This window comes from Anabas testudineus, chromosome 8 (genome assembly GCF_900324465.2).
Source record: "Anabas testudineus chromosome 8, fAnaTes1.2, whole genome shotgun sequence".
Lineage (NCBI taxonomy): Eukaryota > Metazoa > Chordata > Actinopteri > Anabantiformes > Anabantidae > Anabas > Anabas testudineus.
In genome coordinates, this window is record NC_046617.1 from 830,613 (window position 1) to 852,262 (window position 21,650).

The 21,650-nt window shown below is 39.7% G+C and overlaps 1 protein-coding gene across 2 annotated transcripts in view; it reads left to right on the forward strand.

Annotated features, from left to right (window-relative positions):
- pdxdc1 (pyridoxal-dependent decarboxylase domain containing 1) overlaps positions 1–21,650 on the forward strand; it is a 41,571-nt gene that overhangs the window by 6,214 nt on the left and 13,707 nt on the right. Inside the window, exons 3-15 of one of the 2 annotated variants that reach the window (XM_026350126.1) lie at positions 1,203–1,271; positions 1,760–1,837; positions 2,234–2,380; positions 4,551–4,740; positions 5,027–5,095; positions 5,178–5,256; positions 5,395–5,479; positions 10,930–10,978; positions 11,097–11,198; positions 11,650–11,775; positions 12,165–12,215; positions 19,099–19,159; positions 21,337–21,407. In XM_026350126.1, the coding sequence (XP_026205911.1) occupies positions 1,203–1,271; positions 1,760–1,837; positions 2,234–2,380; positions 4,551–4,740; positions 5,027–5,095; positions 5,178–5,256; positions 5,395–5,479; positions 10,930–10,978; positions 11,097–11,198; positions 11,650–11,775; positions 12,165–12,215; positions 19,099–19,159; positions 21,337–21,407 (1,177 nt within the window). Of the gene's footprint in view, positions 1–1,202; positions 1,272–1,759; positions 1,838–2,230; positions 2,381–4,550; positions 4,741–5,026; positions 5,096–5,177; positions 5,257–5,394; positions 5,480–10,929; positions 10,979–11,096; positions 11,199–11,649; positions 11,776–12,164; positions 12,216–19,098; positions 19,160–21,336; positions 21,408–21,650 lie in introns of both variants that reach the window. The other variant, XM_026350116.1, reaches the window with a different exon arrangement.

The window sequence follows — 21,650 nt, forward strand, 5'->3', positions numbered from 1 at the left end:
CTGAACTGGGAGCTGGTTCCACAGGAGAGGAGCTTGATAGCCAAAGGCTCTGCCTCCCATTCTACATTCAGAAACTCTAGGAAACACAAGTAAACCTGCAGTCTGAGAACATAGAGTTCTGCTGGGAGATATGGAACTATGAGGTCTTTAAGATAAGATGGAGATAAGATAAGATAAGATGATTATTAAGGGATTTATGAGTGAGGAGAAGAATTTTGAATTCAATTCTGGATTTTACAGGGAGCCAATGGAGAGAAGCTAACATAGGAGAAATATGATCTATCTTGCTAATTCCAGTCAGAACTCTGGCTGCAGCATTTTGGATTAACTGGAGGCTTTTTAATGAGTTATTGGGACATCCTATTAATAATGAATTACAATAGTCCAGTCTGGAAGTAACAAATGCATGGACTAGTTTTTCAGCATCACTTTGGGACAGGATGCTCCTAATTTTAGCAATGTTTCTCAGGTGAAAAAAGGCAGTTCTAGAGATATCTTTGATGTATGAAGTGAAGGAGATATCCTGATCAAAGATAACTCTGAGATTTCTTACAGTATTACTTGAGGCCAATACTAAGTCATCAAGGGTGAGAATGTGATTAGACATAGTGTCTCTGTGACCTTAGGCCCAAACAAAATAACCCCTTTTGTCTGGATTTACGAGAAGGAAATTGGAGGACATCCAGGCCTTTATGTTGTTTAAGCATGCTTGAAGTTTGACTTATTCATTAGTTTCTTCTGGTTTCATAGAATGAACGACTCTTCTCCGATTCTCTGATTTTTATATCATTCACCTGTTCGTCCTTATGCTCTAATCAGATACAGAGCATATAATATAGTATATAGTCTTCAGATACTTACAGTACAGGAGACTCTAAGAGGTAAGGGAGAATGCTATGCTGGTTAGTGTCAGGTGGCAGTCAGTTTAAGCTTTATAACACTGGTTGGGAAAAGCTGCTGAGAAGTAGCTGATCAGCTTTATCTGCAACCATCTTCTAACACCTTGAATGTAGCAGTCCTTTTGAGAGTCTCCTTTGTGGTGCTATTTAATAAAATTGAAAAGGTTTTCCACAAAGAAGCACTACCAAGCAAACTAGCAAAACCTGAAAAAGCTGTACATTCATCTTAAATTGAATTTCCAACATGCAACATTGTTTAATATTACTCCATGGGAACATAGATCGTTGTGTTTGTCTGTTTAGAGAGCAGGAGACAGGGCCCGACAGGCACTGTTTGAGCAGAAACAGCGTTCCTGGACCCTTGCAGGCAGAGTAAGTGTGCACACACACATACACACACAAATACATACTCAGGCTTACATAATTTCTGTAATTTCTTTCACTAACATATTTTTATTTAATTGACGTTGCTTTGTAGAAACCTGTTTCACTTTGACATTAATGAGGTATTTTTCTGAAATTTTTTGTCAAAGTCGCCAGCTTTTATAAACATAAAAAAAAAACATCAAAGGGGATGAATACTTTTTATGGGCACTGTTGCTACTATCTAGTACTTTGGAATACTGTTGTCACTTCATGCACTGACAACTCTGCTGGGTCCAGAGATTCCACCTGGAACTTTAGCAAAATTAAAGATTCTAGAGTCATTGTATTTACAACTATTGATGATTTGAAGCTCATTGAAGAGAATGTCTGTATCAGGATTTACTAGACACTGTGCTTTCAGGCTGTCAATACATTTTATATGAGTTATGCATGTGGAAAGGTAATATTTTTTTTATTTTGTGTCTTCTGTGCAGTGGTCAGGATGTTGCCACTATACTGAACTTGGTTCACAACCTCATTCATGAAGAGGAAGAAGACAAGTTCAGTCAACAGTAAGTAGAAATAATTATTGAAATAAATGTCAGTAGCTTGTAACTTCTCTTTAGGGTTTGGACATAAATTTGATTTGTGATTCATGATTTGCTAGTTCCTGTTAATTAAAACACATTGCAGTACTGTACATTTCTGGTGAATGTTTAGTTGTAGACATTTGACTTGTTAAGCTGCTACTATATGAAATGACACCTTAAGAGCCCTGATTGCTAGAAGAAATGAAATTAGCACTGTGGGGAGTACTAATGCAAATAAAGCTAGTGTGGTTTTCCATTAGCTTAGCACCTGGGTTAACAAACCATAAATAGTTCTCCATCAAAATGGGTAAAAATGGTGTAAGTAGACATTCTTCAGAATTTTGTCCATGATAAGCTGCTATTTGGTATCTCCAGTAGGATGCAGAATGTGGGTGAACAGGGTCACATGGCATTGCTGGGTCACAGCCTAGCAGCTTATATCTCCGTGCTGGACAGAGAGCGACTGCGGAAGTTGACCACCCGGATCCTGTCTGACACCACACTGTGGCTCTGCAAACTGTTCAGGTACTGTGACGACAACCCAGCAGTACAACTTTATATTTATAGTCATGTCATGGTATGATTCCCAGCTGCCGTGCCACATGCCAAAGTGTCCTTGGGCAAGATACTGAACCCCAAGTTGCCCCCAGTGAGTCAGATCAGCTCTGCCGTGTGTGTGTGTGTGTGTGTGCTTGTGTGTGTGTGTGCGTGCTTGTGTGTGTGCGTGCTTGTGTGTGTGCGTGCTTGTGTGTGTGCGTGCTTGTGTGTGTGCGTGCTTGTGTGTGTGTGCGTGCTTGTGTGTGTGTGTGTGTGTGTGTGTGTGTGTGTGTGTGTGCTTGTGTGTGTGTGAATGGGTGAATGAGATGCAGTGTAAAGCGCTTTGAGTACCAGTTAGGTAGAAAGCGCTATATAAGTGCAGAACATTTACCATTTACTTTTGAAAAGATATGATTTTCTGAGAATTTTGTGAATTTTATGTTTGAGAACTGAAAATTATAGTCACAGGAGCAAGTTACCAGAAGTAATTGGATTCCTCCTCTACCTTTGGCTTATTTTGGAAGCATGGTTCACAGATTCCGAAGGGTCATTTAGGTAGTAAAAGTAAAAAAACCCCACTTGAGCAAGTACTAAGCAACAGTGGAGGAAAAACCCCCTTTAACAAAAGAAACATCCAGCAGAACCAAGCTCAGGGTGGGCGGCCATCTGCATCAGCCAGTTGGGGTAACTGGAAAGAAGAGAGACAAAAGAACTGCAACAAAAAACAACAACAACAACAACAACAACAAGCAGGTTGGTAGGGCCAGTAACTGCACCCTGGGAATGTACATCTGGAATTTGAGTCATGGCAACTTGTTAGGCTGAAACAGTTCACTATTCATCCAAGTAGCTTTCTAGGTGAACCCCAAGCATAAATTTCTGGTCTCTGACCAACTAACTTTTAGAATGAAGAAGCTACTTGGATAAGTAGTGGAACTGTTTGAACTTTTTTAACAAAAAGGAAGTCCAGTTGCCATGACTCATCTTCCAGATGATTTCACCTAGACGACTGAGAATCTTCACCGACTGGAAAATATATAGCTCCAAGTTCGAGAAAGGACCATCCAGAGGCAGACAGAGAGGAGGAAGCACAATGATATAACTGTACATAGAATTATATAGAAAACTTAACAATCCCACTTGAGCAAGCACAAGGTGATAGTGGTGAGGTAAAACACCATTTAACAGACAAAACCTTGTCACCTGGCCATCTGCCGTGACTGGACAACAAGAAGAAGCAAGAACGCTGGGCAGGTTGGTGGGGCCAGTAAGTGAACTCTGAGGCCAAGGATACCGGCAGAAAAGTACAGAGAGGGCGAGAGAGGAGGAAGCACAACTAAGGGCTAGTCCCTAGTACGTCTGCCTGCAGAACTGTGTGTCTGACACTGTGGTTTGTAGCACAAAATGTCCACAGGGGACAGTTCTGTCTTCCTTCCTCTTCACCCTGTATACCTCAGAGTTTGGTTAAAACTCAAAGTCCTGCCATCTTTAGGAGTTCTCTAATGACTCAGTAGCAGGATGTATTGAGGGTGGAGACATCACAGAGTATCAGCGGTGAACAGTTTTGTGGACTGGTATGGACTAAACTATCTCAAACTTAACATTGGTTAAACAAAGGAGCTGGTGATGGCCTTTAGAAAATCTTTACTCTATAAATACTGTGTAACTGCTCTCTTTACAGGCTGAGGAGGTGGATATAGTATCTGAATATAAATACTTAGAAGTGTTTTAGTACAATAAACAAACTGATCAGGAGGGCTGGCTTTGTTCTGGGGGTGGAGCTGGACCCTCTATATGTTGTAGCGTATAGGAGGATGCTATGCAAACTTCTCTCCCTAGACAATCCCTCCCAGCCACCATACAGTGTGCTGGCTGGACAGGTTATTTTGTATTTGTGTTGGTGTAGTTCTTGTCTTGTTGTGGTTCTTTCCTAAGAGCAACTGTAACAAGGCAAAACAATTTCCCTCTGGGATTAATACGTTTTTTTTTACTTGTATTGAATTGAATTATAAAACTGTACAAGTAATAACACTAAATGCTTAGTTTGGATGGAAAATACCCAGATTCTTGTTTTGTAGTTGTCTTCTTTTGAACCTTCTGCTTTTAGTTTTCTGTCTTCAGGTTTGTCTGATCCACATCAATATAATCTATGTCTCAGGTATGAGAATGGTTCAGCCTACTTCCATGATGATGACAGGGATGGACTAGTCAAAGTATGTCGGCTGGTCATCAATGCTCGCTATGAAGAATATGCCTCAGAGGGTTATGCAGTCCTAAATTCCAAACAACCAGTCATCTACCAGAGTGCCTCCTGCAGGCCAGGTCTGGGACAGCATCTGTGCAGCCAGGTACGAAGCGTGGAACAACAATAAATCAGCAAATTAAATTAAGGTCTTCATCCTTTTGTGCAAAAATGTCACACCAATATTCCTCTCAAATGATATGATAAGTTAAACTTTTGGAAAATCCTATTGGATTGTGTTTTTAGGAATATTGACATTTACATTACTTGTGAATTTCAGCAAAGTAAAAAAATTGCCTTGTGGTAGCACTTTTTGTGTTATGCATACAAAATTGATTCCTACAGATGTTATTGTATGAAAATTAAGTTAATGTTAATCTCTTTCTCCTTAGCTTGGTCTTCCTCTCTCTAGTTTGTGTACAGTCCCATGTAACACCATCTTTGGATCCCAACACCAAATGGTAGGAGATTGCAGATGAAAATTATAGCTACTAGATGGTTAAAATTAAACAGATTTGAACTTGTACTGTGTGTCACTGCCAGGATATTGCCCTGTTGGACAAACTAATCAAAGAGGACCTAGAAACTGGAAAGCTTCCTCTGATGTTGATTGCCAATGCAGGTGAAGGACAATAACCACTAAAACTATTACTCATGTGGTACCTTACAGGATTAAAAAAATATGTTGTTTTCTGCAACTTAAATATGGTCATTTAGACTTTAATGACAAAAGTTTTTATAATAACGTGTCTTGTCCCAGGCACCCCTGGAGCAGGCCATACAGACAAGTTGAGTCGTCTGAAGGACCTGAGTGATCAGTACAACATGTGGCTTCATGTGGAGGGGTGGGTCAGTTGTGTTATTGTCTACAATAGGTAGTCTTGAAAAGCTTCAGCATTTTGGGAAATATGTTTGGGTGAGACTGACCAAAGTTAAAAAATATACCACTCATTTATTAACATATTGAATGTTGTTATTTACCGTGAATACCAACAGAAATGGCAAGTTATGGTTATATGGAGAGTTAGTTTACATGCTAAAATGTTTTCTGGTTAAAGAAAGTAATTAAGCATATTGTGTGAACTGCCACAGTTCATTTAAAACTGCACAAATATCCACATCAATTTATTATTATTTAGTAACTTCAAATGCATTATGATACAGTCGCATTCTGTTCGCTCTAGTGTCTGGTGTAAGATGTTTTAAAACTTCATGGAGAACTGCGTGCATGTGTTAATGCCCTTTAATTAATCTCTGCTGTTTATGGCAATAACACTAGTGTGAGTTTGAAATGGAAATAATAGGAAACTTTAAAGGTCTCCTATTTTGCTTTTTAGGCTAAAGAATATTGGACTTGGATGCCCCAAGAAGGTGTCTGTAAATTTTTATGCCGAAAGACCGAAAGTGTAGATTGCCTCCACTGGCCTGTTCGAGAACGTACGCTTCAGGCCCTCTGTCATAGCAAGCTGTTTTCGGTGTGTGTCGATTAGTATGCAAATGAGATGTTGTCCCCACGCCTCTTCGTGGAAGCGGTGGATGTAGTGGAGGTTAGGTTACAGCATCCTTCTTGTTGCCCTGGTAATGGGAAAAGTCGCTCAACAAAACCGGTCGGTTCGGTTGGAATCAAAGCACTGCTTTCATGGAGACCGTTTTCAGCAGAGGCCCATGCAGACGTACAAACCTTTTCATCAGGATGTTCTGAAAGGTCAGTAAACAAGTTTGTGTGACCAACTGTATTTTGTGTAGCATGTGGCTAACGCTAAACACAGTTAATGTTAGCTATTTTGGTTGGTAACACTATAGTAACAAAGTAGTGGAACGTAACGTTAGCTCCGGACTAAGTTGGTTATATAACCAACTTAACATGATGTCTGTAGTAACGGTAATATGGGACATACAATGTGGGTAATGCTAGCAGGCTAATTCTGTTACTTTCTCTGCTCTGTTTTGTCTGTATTGTGGTTTGTAATAACAAAATTGCTTGTTAGTATTTTTGACTGGGAATATTTGTCAATGATGATTTTGAACTGAATTCATCTTGGTTTTTGTATCATTGACCTAGTCATTTTACATAGCCACTGTATGCTGCTCTTAAACTGTAATGCTGATACAGTAATGATAAAAACACAGTTACACACGGTGTTGTCACACAATGTCTGGTTTAGTTTCATATGCTTGATGCTGGGAGAAAAACTCACATTTTTGAGCAAATTTATGAAGGGGTGTCTACAGAATATGAGTGTAGCTTCTCATTTACTGAACACGCCTGATCCAGGGGAAGGCAGAGATAGTAAGAAAACTAGCAGGGCAGTGGTCCTTGAGGACTGAGTTTAAAAAACCCTAGGCATAGACCATGCTTAAACCACTAGTTGCAATAAAAAATTGACAGGAGTGCTGGAGACTAAGAGTTGGTGACACACCTATGATAGATCTGTACATGAACTACAATAAAAATGTATTTAATGATATATATTATTTTTTAATTTTCTCAGGTTTCCGAGTCCTGTAGTGCTGGTGCCTTCCTGGATGTGGATAATAAGCTGTTATTGTAGTCAGCATTGTTTGTGAATTCAAAGCAAGCAACACCACCCCACTGGACCAGGACACTTGGCAGGTCATCGCCATCCCACCCATGGTGCTGTGCTCAGAGGTCCTCAGGCCCACAAAAACTTATTTAAAGATGATTCATGATCTATGATCCACAGATGCTCCATAATCCACATACCCTCTGTAATATACTAACACAAATTACTGGTTGCTATTTTTAATTCTCTCTGCGTGCTTAACTAAATAATGACTAAAAGTAGATTTTACCTTTTTTCTCAGACTTATTTATATTTATTTTTGTTTTAATTAAGTTGTTCTGAATGTGCCACAAAGTCCAATAGCTACAGTAAGCACCACATGTAATCTACAAAGGTGTTGTTGATGAAAAATAAAGGAATACAAAACTTACAGAATAAAAGGCTCAGATTTCTTCCTTCCTTCTTCCTTCCTTGTCTCAGGCTGACGGTTTTGCTTGTGGTCAGTGAATATTATTATTGGAAATACAGGGTGGACCAGAAGGTTTCCAAGTACAGTAAAGATAAAACAACTCAAAATGTTATTAACAGCACACCAGAGACATTTTTTCTTGAGGTAAAAGTACCAACATTTGAAGTACCTGAACATTTTTGAGCAAAATGGTAATCCTCCCTCAGGATCCTTTTGTTTAACATCTTGCTCAGCAAGAGCATTGAGCAATACAGCATAACAACAGTATGAGCTGTATCCTCTTCAGAACTTAAGACACTTCACATGAGGAGAAAATTTTGTGGGACTGCTGAATCGAATTAGAGAGCTTTCTTTTAGGCTGCATCAACTAATTATTGAAAACGTTGGTTATGTATTGTAACCCCAGTGAGTATAGGCGTAGCCCTCTAAGAGCTGTCGCTATTGGGTTTATCCCTGCACGCATGCGCAGTCGTGTGCCAGCACAGGGCTACCTCACACAGAGTATAAACGCCCTGCGTGACCTGAGCACTGCTCCCAAAAGCCAACTTTTTTACTTCAGCTGACATAGGGGGAGCCAGTGAGGCCCGCATCTTAGAGGGCTACGCCTATACTCATAGAAGCTTGGGTTACAATATGTAACCAACGTTCTATTTCGTATAGGCTTCGCCCTCTAAGAGCTGTCGCTATTGGGATAAGGGCGAAGCTGGATGTAGTCAATGCCTCACTGGACCACCGGAGTCCTCAAGCACCAACAACACCAGTCCACCCACACCAACTTAACAAGGATGTAAAAGCTGATTAAAACTAACACAGCCCTCTGCAAACCTGTCCTATCTAACACAGGCAGCGTCACTCATAAGAGGCCGTCGTCCTGGAGAGCAGCGCCGAGAGCTCCACGCTCGAGCAGGGCTGAGAACATCACGTGCAGAGACAGTGTCAAAAGCATCCATCCTCATAGAGAATGAACACACATCAGAAAAAGACACATGCTGGCAGGTTGTGCTATGAGAATGTTCCAGTTCACATAAAAAGCACGTCAGGGCAGCGTGTGTCCGAACAGTGTGCGCTCTGTACTGACAGAGCTCCACTGGTCATCATGCACGCTTAGCGCAGAATGAGAAAAGGAGGATACTGACGTATCCCGCAAGTAAAAACATATAAAAGGGTACGGGGATGCCCACGATGCCGCTGTACAGATATCCTCCACTGACATTCCCTTGAAAAGGGCTGTGGAGGTGGATATGGATCTAGTGGAATGAGCACAGACATTACGAGGAGGTTCTTTATCCGCTGACACATAAGTCTGTGTGATAACTTCACACAGCCAATGAGACAGCCATTGTTTGGTCAAAGCTTTCCCTTGGGAATGTTCCCTGTAATACACAAACAGTTGATAAGTCTGTCTGAAAACAGCTCTGCGTGTCACGTAATGTGACAGTGAACGAACAGGACAGAGACGGTGTGCAACCTCCTCCTCACTAGGGTGGGGAGGAGGGAAAAACCCCTCCAGTGTAATGACTCTGGATTTAAAGGAGGAAGTCAGTATCTTAGGCGTGAACGCCGGATTAGGTCTGAGAATTGCCGAGGCAAACAGTCCATCAGGGCTGGTGGGTCCATCCAAAAGGCCCTTTCTGATCTGTTCCGGAAGCTGAGACATGTGAATCCACATGTTACGCTGCAGCATGGTCATCCATCCATCCAGGCCACCGCCGCAGCTGCAGACAGCGTGAGAATGGCTGCCATAGCCTTCCTCCATCGCTGCGCTCCAGGCTGCGCAGCGATGGAGGAAACAGAGGAGCTGAGCAGGGCAATGTTGTTGATGGCGGCTGCCATCTGAGCGGCACACTGGTGTGTGCGGTCGGTGAGGTGACTTGGTCGCGGGAAGATGGCGGAGTAGGCCGACGTCTGCCGAAGAAAATCGCCTTAGGGAGGAGGAAACAGCGGCGGAACAGCAGGAAAACCATAGCGGAAGGCGTTTAGCCTCCTGCTCGCTGCGATAAATGTCGCCAACCATGTTGCTGGGAGCAGGTGCAGGCGGCTCCGGAGGCAGAGGAATACCCTTCCTGTCAGCCGCTCTCTTAATAATCTCAGGGAGGTCCCGGAGAAGAGCACCGCAGGCAGGCAGGTGGCCGGCAGGCGGAAGAGAGGTAGATCTCACACCGAACATAGAGGTGGTCGTCCAGGATGAAGGCTGTTTTGCATCTTAGGCACAGCTGGACACCGCCGGTGGAACACTGAGTAGAACTCATCTTCTTGTCTTCACAGGGTGACTGCATAGCACGGTGAAGTAAAAAGGGGAGCAGTGCTCATGTCACGCAGGGCTTTTATACTCTGTGGGCGGACCTGAGTGTGGTAGCCCTGTGCTGGCACAGGGCGCGAAAGCATTATTCACGACTGCACATATTGGATAAACCCAATAGCGACAGCTCTTAGAGGGTGAAGCCTATACGAAATAGAACATTATCTAGAGCAGGTGTAATATATTAGGCTACAGACCTGCACTCGTGTGTGTTGATGCTGGATAAAGGACAAAAGTTTAAGAGAAAACTGACACAGTGATTCTCTACTTTTTGGAGTAACATCACTCTTATTAGTAACACAGGGTTTTTGTGCTGTCCCCAAGTACCGTGTCTGTGTGGGTCACAGAGATTCTGTGATAACAGCAGAAATGGCTGATCTGCACAATGATGTTGCATAAACATGCTACTTTAACACCGTTCAACCAACTAATCACATAAATGTAGATTTATATATTTAACACAACCTCTCTAGAACATATTGGCTTTTCCGCTGTCTAATTAGCCCAAAGAATTCTGCTTTAGAGTCTGAGAGAAGCAAACATCAGTTTAGCATTACTGACTACATTCAGCAGGCTAACCCAGCAAACTAACAAGACAAAATACTTACTTACAAAATACTTATTACCTATGGCTTTAATATTTGAATGAGACCCAGGGTTAGGTAGCAGCTAGAAAAAGTCTGTCGTCTAGGTGTGACAACAGACTCTAGTCTACGTCTAGTCTAGTCTGAATGTACCATTATGGGAGAGAATCAGACTAAGCAGGAAAATGTGAAAAAAGAAGGAACTGCACTAACATCCTCGGAGTGTGTCTTCATGCATCCTAGAGTCATGTAAATGTAGCAAAATGTCTAAAAAAGTAAATTTTATACAATAGTTGACCTTAAAATAAATTACTAAAATTACTTCTGTTTTCAAGCATGAGTCTAGTCACTGAGTATTCACAGTTAACATAGTATTTATTTATTATAATCTTGTGTTTTGTTTTGTTTTGTTTTTCAGGGTGAATTTGGCAACCCTGGCACTAGGCCAGGTCACCTCTGCTCTTATGGTAATATTTCATTTTAAATTGATTCTACATTTGTGTTATTTGTTAGTGAAAGAACCTAATTTTTACAAAATTATTTTGTAACTTCTTTGTATATGTGTATATTGTTCTTTCTCTCCAGGCAGCTACCAGAAGTGATAGTATGACACTGACACCAGGTCAGTGGCTGGGACTGCCTGCTGTAACTACTGTCACTCTCTACAGACATGAAGACCCAGCACTGGTATGCTCATTTCATACAAATGATTTAGTTATCTGTTGAAGACAGAAGACCTCATCATGGAAGTAGGCTGGCAGATTTCATTTCATTTCATTGTCCAATTCATGCAAAACTCCACGTAATCCCAAAGGGTGCCCATACCACTGTAGCTTCAGTCAAACTGACAATTGCCACGGGATAACTTCACCTGGATGACTGAGAATCTTCACCGACATACATCATTCTGAATGTTTATATAAATGCAAAATTTACACCAAATCCTAGCTGAGGTAATTACATGTCCTGTTTCCTGTCAGGATTGTTCACCAGTCCTCCTGTGCATCAACTGATTTATCAATGCTCTGATTTGTTCTTAATGTCTTAATGTCCTAATGTATTCTTTTTGTGTTTCCATGATCAGTGTCTCTCTATGTCTCTAACAGATTATTATCTGTCTTTGGATTTTGTCTTTTAGTCTCTGGCAGCAGGTTTGACCTCCAGCCAGCCCGTGGAGAAATTGCGAGCACTGCCCCTCTGGCTCTCACTGCAGTACCTTGGTCACAACAGAATTGTACAGCAGATAAGACATGCCACCACTCTGGTGAGCATCACTTCATTTTGATTGTGATTTTAACATGGGTGTTTGTGTACAAATACAACACGCTCATTACAAAGAGCTGGAACACTTGAAAAATGACTGACAGGTGTAGTGATTGTAGACATAAAGTTTTTAGGTGTTGTACCACTTGTACAGAGACTATAACCAAATGTAGGCCCACTGAACAAATATGGTAACCAGCACTATAGGAAGAGGTACTGTGCATACATGCTGGATGTAAATCGGTGTATTTTTAATCACACCGATTAGGCAAACAAGCACATTTTAACAAACTGTATAAAACTGTTTTTTTTAGGGAAGTTGTCATTTAAGTGTCAAGGTATGAAGTTAAGATTTTCTCTACTTTTCACCTTTATCTCTCTCCCCTCTAGAGCCAGCAGCTCCTGCAGAAGCTAAAATCTCTGACATCTATAAAAACATTGGTAGGTGATTACTTGATGTTCTACCATTAATAATGACATGAATTCTACTGTAACAAATGTGAAAAAGCTATCTATTCAGGCCTTATGTATGTCATGAGGACAAAATCTGGGCAACTGTACTGATAGATTAACCATGTCAGAAGACACATCCTGTGGTCGTGGAAAAGATGTTAATTTGTTTCAGGGTCATTATTGCCATGCATCAAGCAAAGAAAACATCCAAGGAGATTGCTGAAACTACTAAAATTGGGTTAAGAACTGTTTAACGCATTATTAAAAACTGGAAGGATAGTGGGGAATCGTTATCTTCGAGAAAAAAAATGTGGTCGGAAAAAAATCTTAAATGATCACTTAAATGTGAAATCAATCTGCCAAAATGACTAAATGGAAATGCAAAGAATGAGATCACCTGACTAGCTGCACATACTGAATGACCTGGTTATTTCTATAAATGGATTTTTTTCTTCCCTGATGACACGGGCATATTTCAAGATAACAATGCCAGGATTGGTCAGGGCTCAAATTGTGAAAGAGTGGTTCAGGGAGCATGACACATCATTTTCACACATGGATTTGCAACCACATTTAACCTCATTGAGATACTTTTCGATGTGTTGGAGAAGACTTCCAATCATCGATGCAAGATCTTGGTGAAAAATTGATGCAATGAATACATTTTTGTGACATTGTGGAAGCTTATCGAAACTATACCACAGGGAATGCATGCTGTAATCAGAGCTAAAGGCGGCTTGTGAGCTAATTGTACAAGTATTTTGTAAATATAATAACATTTAGATATTTAGACATTTAGATGTTTTGATATTATTGTGGAAAGGTACTGTTGGCACCTGTGAAGTCAGAGTCACAGAACAGCATTGGCAGCAATGCACAGTGACAGTGGAAAGTAAATGTAAGTGAAACAGTGCAGTTTCCTGTTTTACCTTTATAAATTCGACATAAAATGTCACCTGATCTTCACCAAAGTCTAATAAAACACAGTCATGATCTTTCATGTCTTTATTGAACTTACCGATTAAACTTACAAAGTGACGAAATCAAAAGTAAGCAAAACATCGAAGTCATAACCAGTTAAATCGCCTTTGGCAACAATAACAAAGCAAGCACTTACTGATGCTGTGGATTAGACATTTACATTAGACATTTAGAACTGCTTCACTTCAGACATATTCTCAGAACATCTTGTGTAAAAGTCCCTCCTCATCTTTTTTCTCAGCATCTCTGTTGGGCTGATGTCTGGGCTTTAACTGGGCCACCCAAACGGTGGATTTTGTGTCTTTGCAGTCATTCTGTTTACTTTGATGTTTAGGGTCTTCTCCTGCTGCATCGCCCAGTTTCTTCTGAGCTTCAGCTTGTTAACAGCCACTCTGACACTATTGTGATGAATAATTTGATAAACTTTTCCTTTTCATAATGGCAAAATAAGTTCAATCACATTCTGTTGAGCTTCAAGATTGCTTTCTATACCTAAGTGGGATATGAAAGTGCTTTATTCACCAGTAATTTTTGACCATGCTTACTGATATTATGTCTTTTGCAATTAAGTTATTACATGTGTGATATTACTTTTCATCATTGTCATTATTTTCATTTAGTTTGCTCCTGCTTCTGACATACAGCGTACAGCTCTAGTACCCAAAACATTAGCACGTGTATCAAACACAGCTCATACTACAGCCCATGTTGTGCGGGTCAACCTTTCGTATCAAAACATGGATGGAATGGGTTCTATTTAAGGTATATTGACCATATCAAAAATGTATATAAAGGAAACGTTTTTCGATATATATATTTTCCCAGCCCTACAAGTGGTCAAGATCCAGAGGGAGCAAATCAGCCCCAAACCATTATGCTCCCTCCACTGTACTTCACTATTAGGATCATATTTTCATGTTGTTAGGCAGTTTTTCTTACACCATATATAGTGCTGCATGTTCTTCCAAGACAATTTGTCACAAGACATTTTCCTATAAGTGTTGTGGAGTGTAAAGTTGGTCTTCAAGCTACAAGTATGCTTTAATGTGCTTTTGGTGGTTTCATGCCATGGATACTATGCCTGTTCAACATTTTGTGTATAGTTAAGTCATGATAAAAGATGTTAACCAGCTTTAAGGGATCCTTTATGTCTTTAATTGTTACTCTGGATGTTTATTATCTTATTAAGCATTCTGCACTGTGCCTTTAAAGTGGTTTTAACTGGGTCTTCTATGGAGAGTAGCCACAGTACAAAATCACATCCATTTATATACAGTGTGTCTAACTGTGCACTGATGAATAACTCTTTGAGATTACTTTAAAACTCTATCCAGGTAAATGCAAATCAATTTGAACTCTTCTGAGATCTTGTTTTGCAAGGCATGGCTCACATCAGCTAATGCTACTTGTGAATAACCCACTGAAATTGTTTGGGTGTTGAAGGGTAAAGGTAGCTTTAAACCAGACCTCTATTTATGTTTTATGGATTGGACTCCAGGTTTATCAGCTGAGAAATATGTGAAGATCAAATACAATTTTATAATCCATTTATGCAGAAAACCGGGAAATTGCAAATGTCTTTCTTACTTTTTCTTGTACCTGTATTTGCCTTGTCTTGAAGGTTTTTAGTGAGTCTTATCCTTTTAATACATTTCAATTATTTCAGCTTAATTAGTAAGATTGGGAAGTTTATCATGTATTATAATTTGATAGCAACTAAAACCTAATGGGCTGCGCAGAGCAGCAGACAAAAGAAGAGCACAGCAGAGCAGGGATAAGGGAGACTGATTGTGGATTGATTTTTTTGAGTCTCAAGCTAGTGCTAACCAAGTTGTATATTGTAATAGCTTTAACTATATTGTTTGAATAATGGACAGCTTAGTGTTTGGTGAGAAGGGATTAGAACCTCTTGTGTATTATTAAATAAATATCCTAAATATGTAGAATTTGTGACATAAGGCAATGACCAAGTGAAGATCTGGAGTTCCGTTTGTGTCGATTAAAATCCTATTTGTGTTTTAGGATGGGTTTAAGACAAAGATCTCTATTGTCAAGGATTTGAAGATGTAAGCAGCAGAGTATTAATACTGAAACAGTCTTAGGGTAAAAGTTTTCACTAGCATCCACTAAGGGCAAATATAGTATACATACAATCAATAAGATAAAGTACAATGTATATGTACATTTGGTGCTTGGATTAGTGGTATTATTCAATTAACACTATTGTAATGAAGATGCAGTGAAAAACAGAGTTTTGGAGATCAGACACATTGGTACCCAAACTCACTGTAGGTTGATAAAATCAGTTTTTAGTTCATCTTAGTCAGCAGTGTTCACTGTGAAGCTGCTGTTTGGGTTTTTAGTACCACTGTGTTTATAACGTATGTGTTAGTACTTTTCCGTATGTGTATACAGCTGTGTACATACTAGTGTGGGTTACCTTGGTTTCAGGGCATGATGTCGCCAATTCCGCCCATCTCCGGGGCTTCAACCCGGGACGTTCTGGGCTCTCTCATGCTCTCTATTGTAGGTGGGACCAAGCCTCTGCCTGCTTCCCTCACATCTACTTCTATTTCCACACAGTCCTCACTTTTTTTCATTTCACTTTTCCAGTCACTACTGATCATTTTCCTTTGGGCTTTCATTGGCTGGCAGACAGTTTTTCCTGTTTAGGTTAGACCACTCAGGCATGTGTTTTGAGGTACTTTAGAGAATGCCTCACCACATTCTTACTTTTTTACATTTGGGGAAATACAAGGGTCATGAATAATTAATATTATGTTCTCTTGCAAGTAATAACTTTCTGGATCATATTTTAATGTGTCACTTAAGCAGCATGATCCCACCAATGTAGATGCTGTTTTTGGTATGAATCCCCCTGATGGAACACTCTCTGAAGGGCTCCACAGACCTGAGCAGAGCAGTTCCCAGACCAGATGGTGATGCTGCTGATAAGATGTGTATGAGGATTTAGGATTCAGGGTCAAGAAGACCCTGAATCCTGAGGTGACTCAGGTCATTACATTATACAAACATTTCTGTGCTAAAATAGAGAAAATAGGAATAGTAACAAGGCCAGAAGTGTAGAGATTCATGCAGCATCTCAGTTCCAAGAAATTACTCCTATATTGGCATATTCCTATTATAATCTTGACAAACCAAATTATTTATTGCTCGTTGCAATAATTAAAAAAAGGGAAATGACATTAGCAGGGCAGGACAGTTGCATCAGGCTAAAACTGTCAGGTTCAATAACAATGTAATATGAATCAAAACTCCAGTCTAATTAGCTTTTGTTTTTTTAGTTACTAACTACTAATAATATAGAAAATATCTAGGCACATTATCATCATCATAGCACTTTGCAACCCATGGGGTTCAGTGTTGTGCCCAAGAACACGTCATTTTATGACAGTCAGGGATTGAACTACCCACCAATTAAATTTTATTGATATAGCGCCAAATCACAGCAAAAGTAATTTCAAGGCACTTTACATTGTAATGTTTAAGACCTTACAAAATATAACTGTATACAGATTTATATAGAGAACCCAACAATGCCACTTGAGCATCACTAGGCGACAGTGGAGAAGAAACACCCCCTTTCAAGGAACAAACCTCCAGCAGAACCAGGCTCAGGGCGGCTGGCCATCTGCCTCAACTAGTTGGGGTGAATGGAAAGAGGTGGATGGCAGCTCTACCTCCGGTCAACAGGATGAATTCTAAGAGTTTTAAATTTTCAATTAAAACAGCTGTGTTTTAGTACTATGTCTTAGTTTGATCAAATGTATTACCCTCTTTGATCATTTGATCAAACTTCATCCATCCACTCCTGCTCTGGGATGCTGTGGTAGCAGACGAATTGTTTCTCTTCAGCCACGTCTACCAGTTCAAGGAGGAATTTTAGGTGTTTACTGTGAAACTACAGCATTTATGCATCTGCCTTTCTTCCAACTTGGTCTGAAAGATAATACGTATAATCAGATGCCCCAAAGACTTCAGTAGGTTCGGTCCAACATGAAAAAGCATTGCTTCTAGTTAAAGCCAGATTTCTAGGTCCAGGACAGTCCATACAGGGTTTGAATCTGTATGGGTTAATGTCACCCCTTATCTCTGGCTTCTGCTGTCAGGTGTTTGTCGTTCCACCTCTAAAAACAGGGACTTAGGCTGCCCTGTGCACTAACAACTCATCTAACTAGATAGATTGAAACCATTAAGGTCCCAGTATGCTTCAAAGAAACTGTGACAATGTCTAATGTTGGCAATAGCTAAAGCAGGGTTAATGGAAAGGGACATCTTGTGTACAAAAATAAAAAAAAAAAAAACTTAGAAAATAGTACAAACATAGCTCCACACACCTGGCCAGTCACTGTGGAAAGTGGGTGAAACTGTCAGATTTAAACTGTTGGAGAGTTCCATCATAATGGTAAATGGGATCTCAGAATTTCAGGTGGGTGGCGATCTGTCTCTACTGGTTAGACTGACTTTAAAGTAGAGAGAGAAAGAAACGACAAGTAACAGAGAAGCCTGAACAGATTGAAAGCAAGTTGTTGAAGCAAGACCTTCATTTGTAGCATTTTAAGGCCTTGGAATCGGGCCTTGATGATATAAATATTTTTCTCTTATGTGTAGAGCATATGGCTTGTGAATTATTCATGACCCTCACATCAACACCTCTTAAACACTAGCCTTCATTTTAGCTCAACTCAGGCATCATGCTAACCTTTTTTTTTTGGCATATTTGTCATAAAAAAGCTGTCCAAATCTGACTGACTCTGTGTAAAAAAGTAGTTGCTCTAGGATCATAATAACAACTCATTTAGGATAAAATAAAATGACCCAGAACAATTTCTAAAGACCTACAGGCCTCCTTTGCCTCTGCTAAGGTCAGTGTTCATAATTTAACAATAGGAAAGAGACTTGGCAAAATGGCATCCATTCCATCCACCAGCTAGTCCAACCCTGAATCGATTTAAAAAAAAAAAAAACAGCTCTGCCCTGTGAAAGACTCATTGCAAGTTAACACAAATGTTTGACTGCAATTGTTGTTGCCAAAGGGAGCACAACCAGTGATTAGGTTTAGAGGGAAATTACTTTTTAACATAGGGCCATACAGATTTGGACAGCTTTCTTCCCTTAATAAATGGAATCCTCAATTAAAAATAGTTATTTTGTATGTAATAGGGTTTTTTTCATTGTGTTCTGTTTCTGAAGCCACGTGGATAGGCTGGTTGTTCCCCCTCAATCACGACAGCAGCCCAAAACACAAATAGTCCCCAATGTGTGCAAAAACTAAAAAATTAGTAAGGGTCAATGGCAATAATTAAAGCACCGTTGCCATTTCTGTTATGTTGGTTTTGATTTGATGTTGTGAGACAAGAATGTGTCTATTTTAGTATGGTGATTTTTCTATGTATGTCCAAGTCATGATTCATAGATTTACTTTAGAAATATTTTACAGAGAAACAGAGTAATTGAAATTCCTGCTGCCATATACTGATTATTTTTCACTAGAACATATGCCTTAATATATTTATTCAAATCATGTGCAAACTGTGTAGTCATTGTGTTGCAGCCAAATCTGGAACTGTAACTTTGGTTTGGGCTGGTCCATATTACTGAGAGGCATGGGCTTGAAGCACTACCACTTCCATACAGAGCAGTTTGACAACGCAACAAAAACTGCATATGCCGTTGTTAGCATGGACATAACATACAGTATGCGGTCTGCAGTAGCTGCTTTACTAGGCACAAGGAAAACTCACATTACACATAGTAGATGTTTACATTACACCCTTTCAACTTAAAGTTTTGCATGTTATAACGTAGCTCACATAATAGGAATGTTAATAATATATGTCACTGAATGTTGTCATTGTGTGTCCAACAGGTGGAGGATGAACTCAGCTCTCCTGTGGTGCTATTCAAGTTTTCCCAGGCAATGAGTGCTGGTAAGGTGTCACTCTCTGAATCTGACAAACTAATAGAGATGGACATAGCTGTCAATTATAAAGTGGTTAGAATGTGTTGTAAAATGAAAGGCATTTGTGAAGTAAGACCCTCAAAGATGTTCTCTGCTAGGGCTAGTTCACAATATTTTTTTATATTGATTGAATCAATATAGATCTCTCTATGAATTAAATCTCTATTTTTGTCAAGCTTAATGGTTCCTTTTTAATCCTAAATTAAATGTTAAGATATCATTAGCTAAATTTACACTTTTAAGAGACATTTCCGACTGTGCTTATTGGCATTATGACTTTTGTAATAAAGTAGGCTATATCATTTGTGATATTGATCTCTGACACAATTTGTAGTGCACTCTACTCTGCTTGCTAATAGACTTACAGTAGCCGCAATTACACACAATTAAACAAAATACCAGAAGTCTTAGACCCTTTTTTACAACAGTCTTCTCATTTTTTGAGTCTTTGGGGAAGAGAACCCTAAGGACACATCCCTGTTGTCTTTTCTTTTCTTATCTTGCTCCCATTTCTGATGTACTGGTGTGCATGGCTGCACTAGCACAAACAATAGCACATAGGCATGCTCTGGCGTTACTGATGCGCTCTGTATCTATTCCAACCACATAAATGGTTTGTGTGGCGCTGCTCTCAGTATCATTGCCTTTTTGTGTTGTCTGTCAAAACATCTGAATATTTTCTATTGTCCCCCAGTGACTCCTGGTCATAACCTTTGATCTCTTTCCAGTTTAGAGTTGGAGTGGGTTTTTATGTTCACAGGGTGCTTATTTGTTTATCTGCTGTTTTCAATCACACGTCGTATACATATACTGCATGTTGAGTGCAGTACATGTATACGACTTATGTGATCGATTATCAGTTTTTATGCTGAAGATATATAAGCAGGATACTAAGTCACTTGTAGACCCCCAGGACAGTGTTTTTATTTATTTATTTAATTTTTATGGTAGAAATTTTGGACTTTGATGTGATATTAATGACATTTTGTGAATACAGTGCATCCACAAAGTATTCACAGGGCTTATCTTTTTCCACATTTAGTTATTTTACAGCCTTATTCCAAAATGGAGTAAATTAATTTTCCTCAAAATTCTACAAACAATACCCCATAATGACAACGTGAAAGAGTTTTTTTTTTTTTTATTCTTTGCATATATTAAATATAATAAACGAACAATCACAGCCTTTGCACAGTACTTTGTTGAAGCACCTTTAGCACCAATTACAGCCTCAAGTAATTTTGAGTATGATACTACAAGCTTGGCACACCTATCTTAGGGCGGTTTATCCCATTCTTCTTTGCAGTACCACTAAAGCTCCATCAGGTTGGATGAGGAACATTGGTGAACAGCCATTTTCAGATCTCTCCAGAGGTGTTCAGCCAGGTTCAAGTCTGGGCTCTGGCGGGCCACTTAGGGACATTTACTCCACTTTTATCTTGGCTATATGCTTAGGGTCATTGTCCTGTTAAAAGATGAACCAACAGCCCAGTCTTAGGTCCAGAGGACTCTGAAACAAGTTTTTATCAAGGATGTCTATGTATATTGCTGTATTCATCAGTCCCTCGATTACGACTAGTCTCCCAGTTCCTGCCACTGGAAAACATCCCCACAGCACGATGCTGTCACCACCTTGCTTCACTGTAGGGATGGTATTGGCCAGGTGCTGAGCAATGCCTGGTTTCATCCAGACATGACACTTGGCATTTAGGCCAAAGAGGCATTAAATCTTTGTTTTATCAGTCCAGAGAATTTTGTTTTTCATTCCAAACTTCTTACATATACAATTATGTCTCAGAGGTCTACAGACAATGATGATTATTAAAGCCAGGATGCACCAGAGCGTCATGGCAAATGTTGTGGATACTTACGTACATGTGATTTCTTTGTTTTTAACTTTTTTTTTAACTCTCAGAGGCTGCACCTTCTTTGTCCTATCTCCACCCACTCTGTAGTGGCAAAGGTCCATACGATGCATTTGAAAATCTAAAAAAGCTTAGAAATGTTACTTTGTCTCACATATGCTTGCAAATGTCAAAAATAAGCCACCATTCTCACAGAGGTTTTGCATGATGATCATACAGAGTAGTAATGTCAACATCTACCTGTATTTTTACACAGTTTCACTTTGTCCAATGTTGTTAGGATCCAGTGGGGGTTCAGTGGAGGGTTACTGTCCTGGAGAAAAAGAGGTTCTTGATGCCTTCAACAGATGGGTGAATGTTTGTCCCTTTTTTAACATGTTCTTTAACTTAGCAATGCATAAATATTAACTTGTAACCAATATTTTATATATTAATAGTGTATCAAATCATTAGATGTGATGTAACAAGAAAGAATTATGACTGTACAGTTCCTTGCAGCAAAATTTTTTTCAATATCGGCTCATTTCAAAACATGTTTAAAAAAAGTTGAAACAGGGGCAACAAAAGACTGGAAATGGAAAAGAGTCCTGTGGC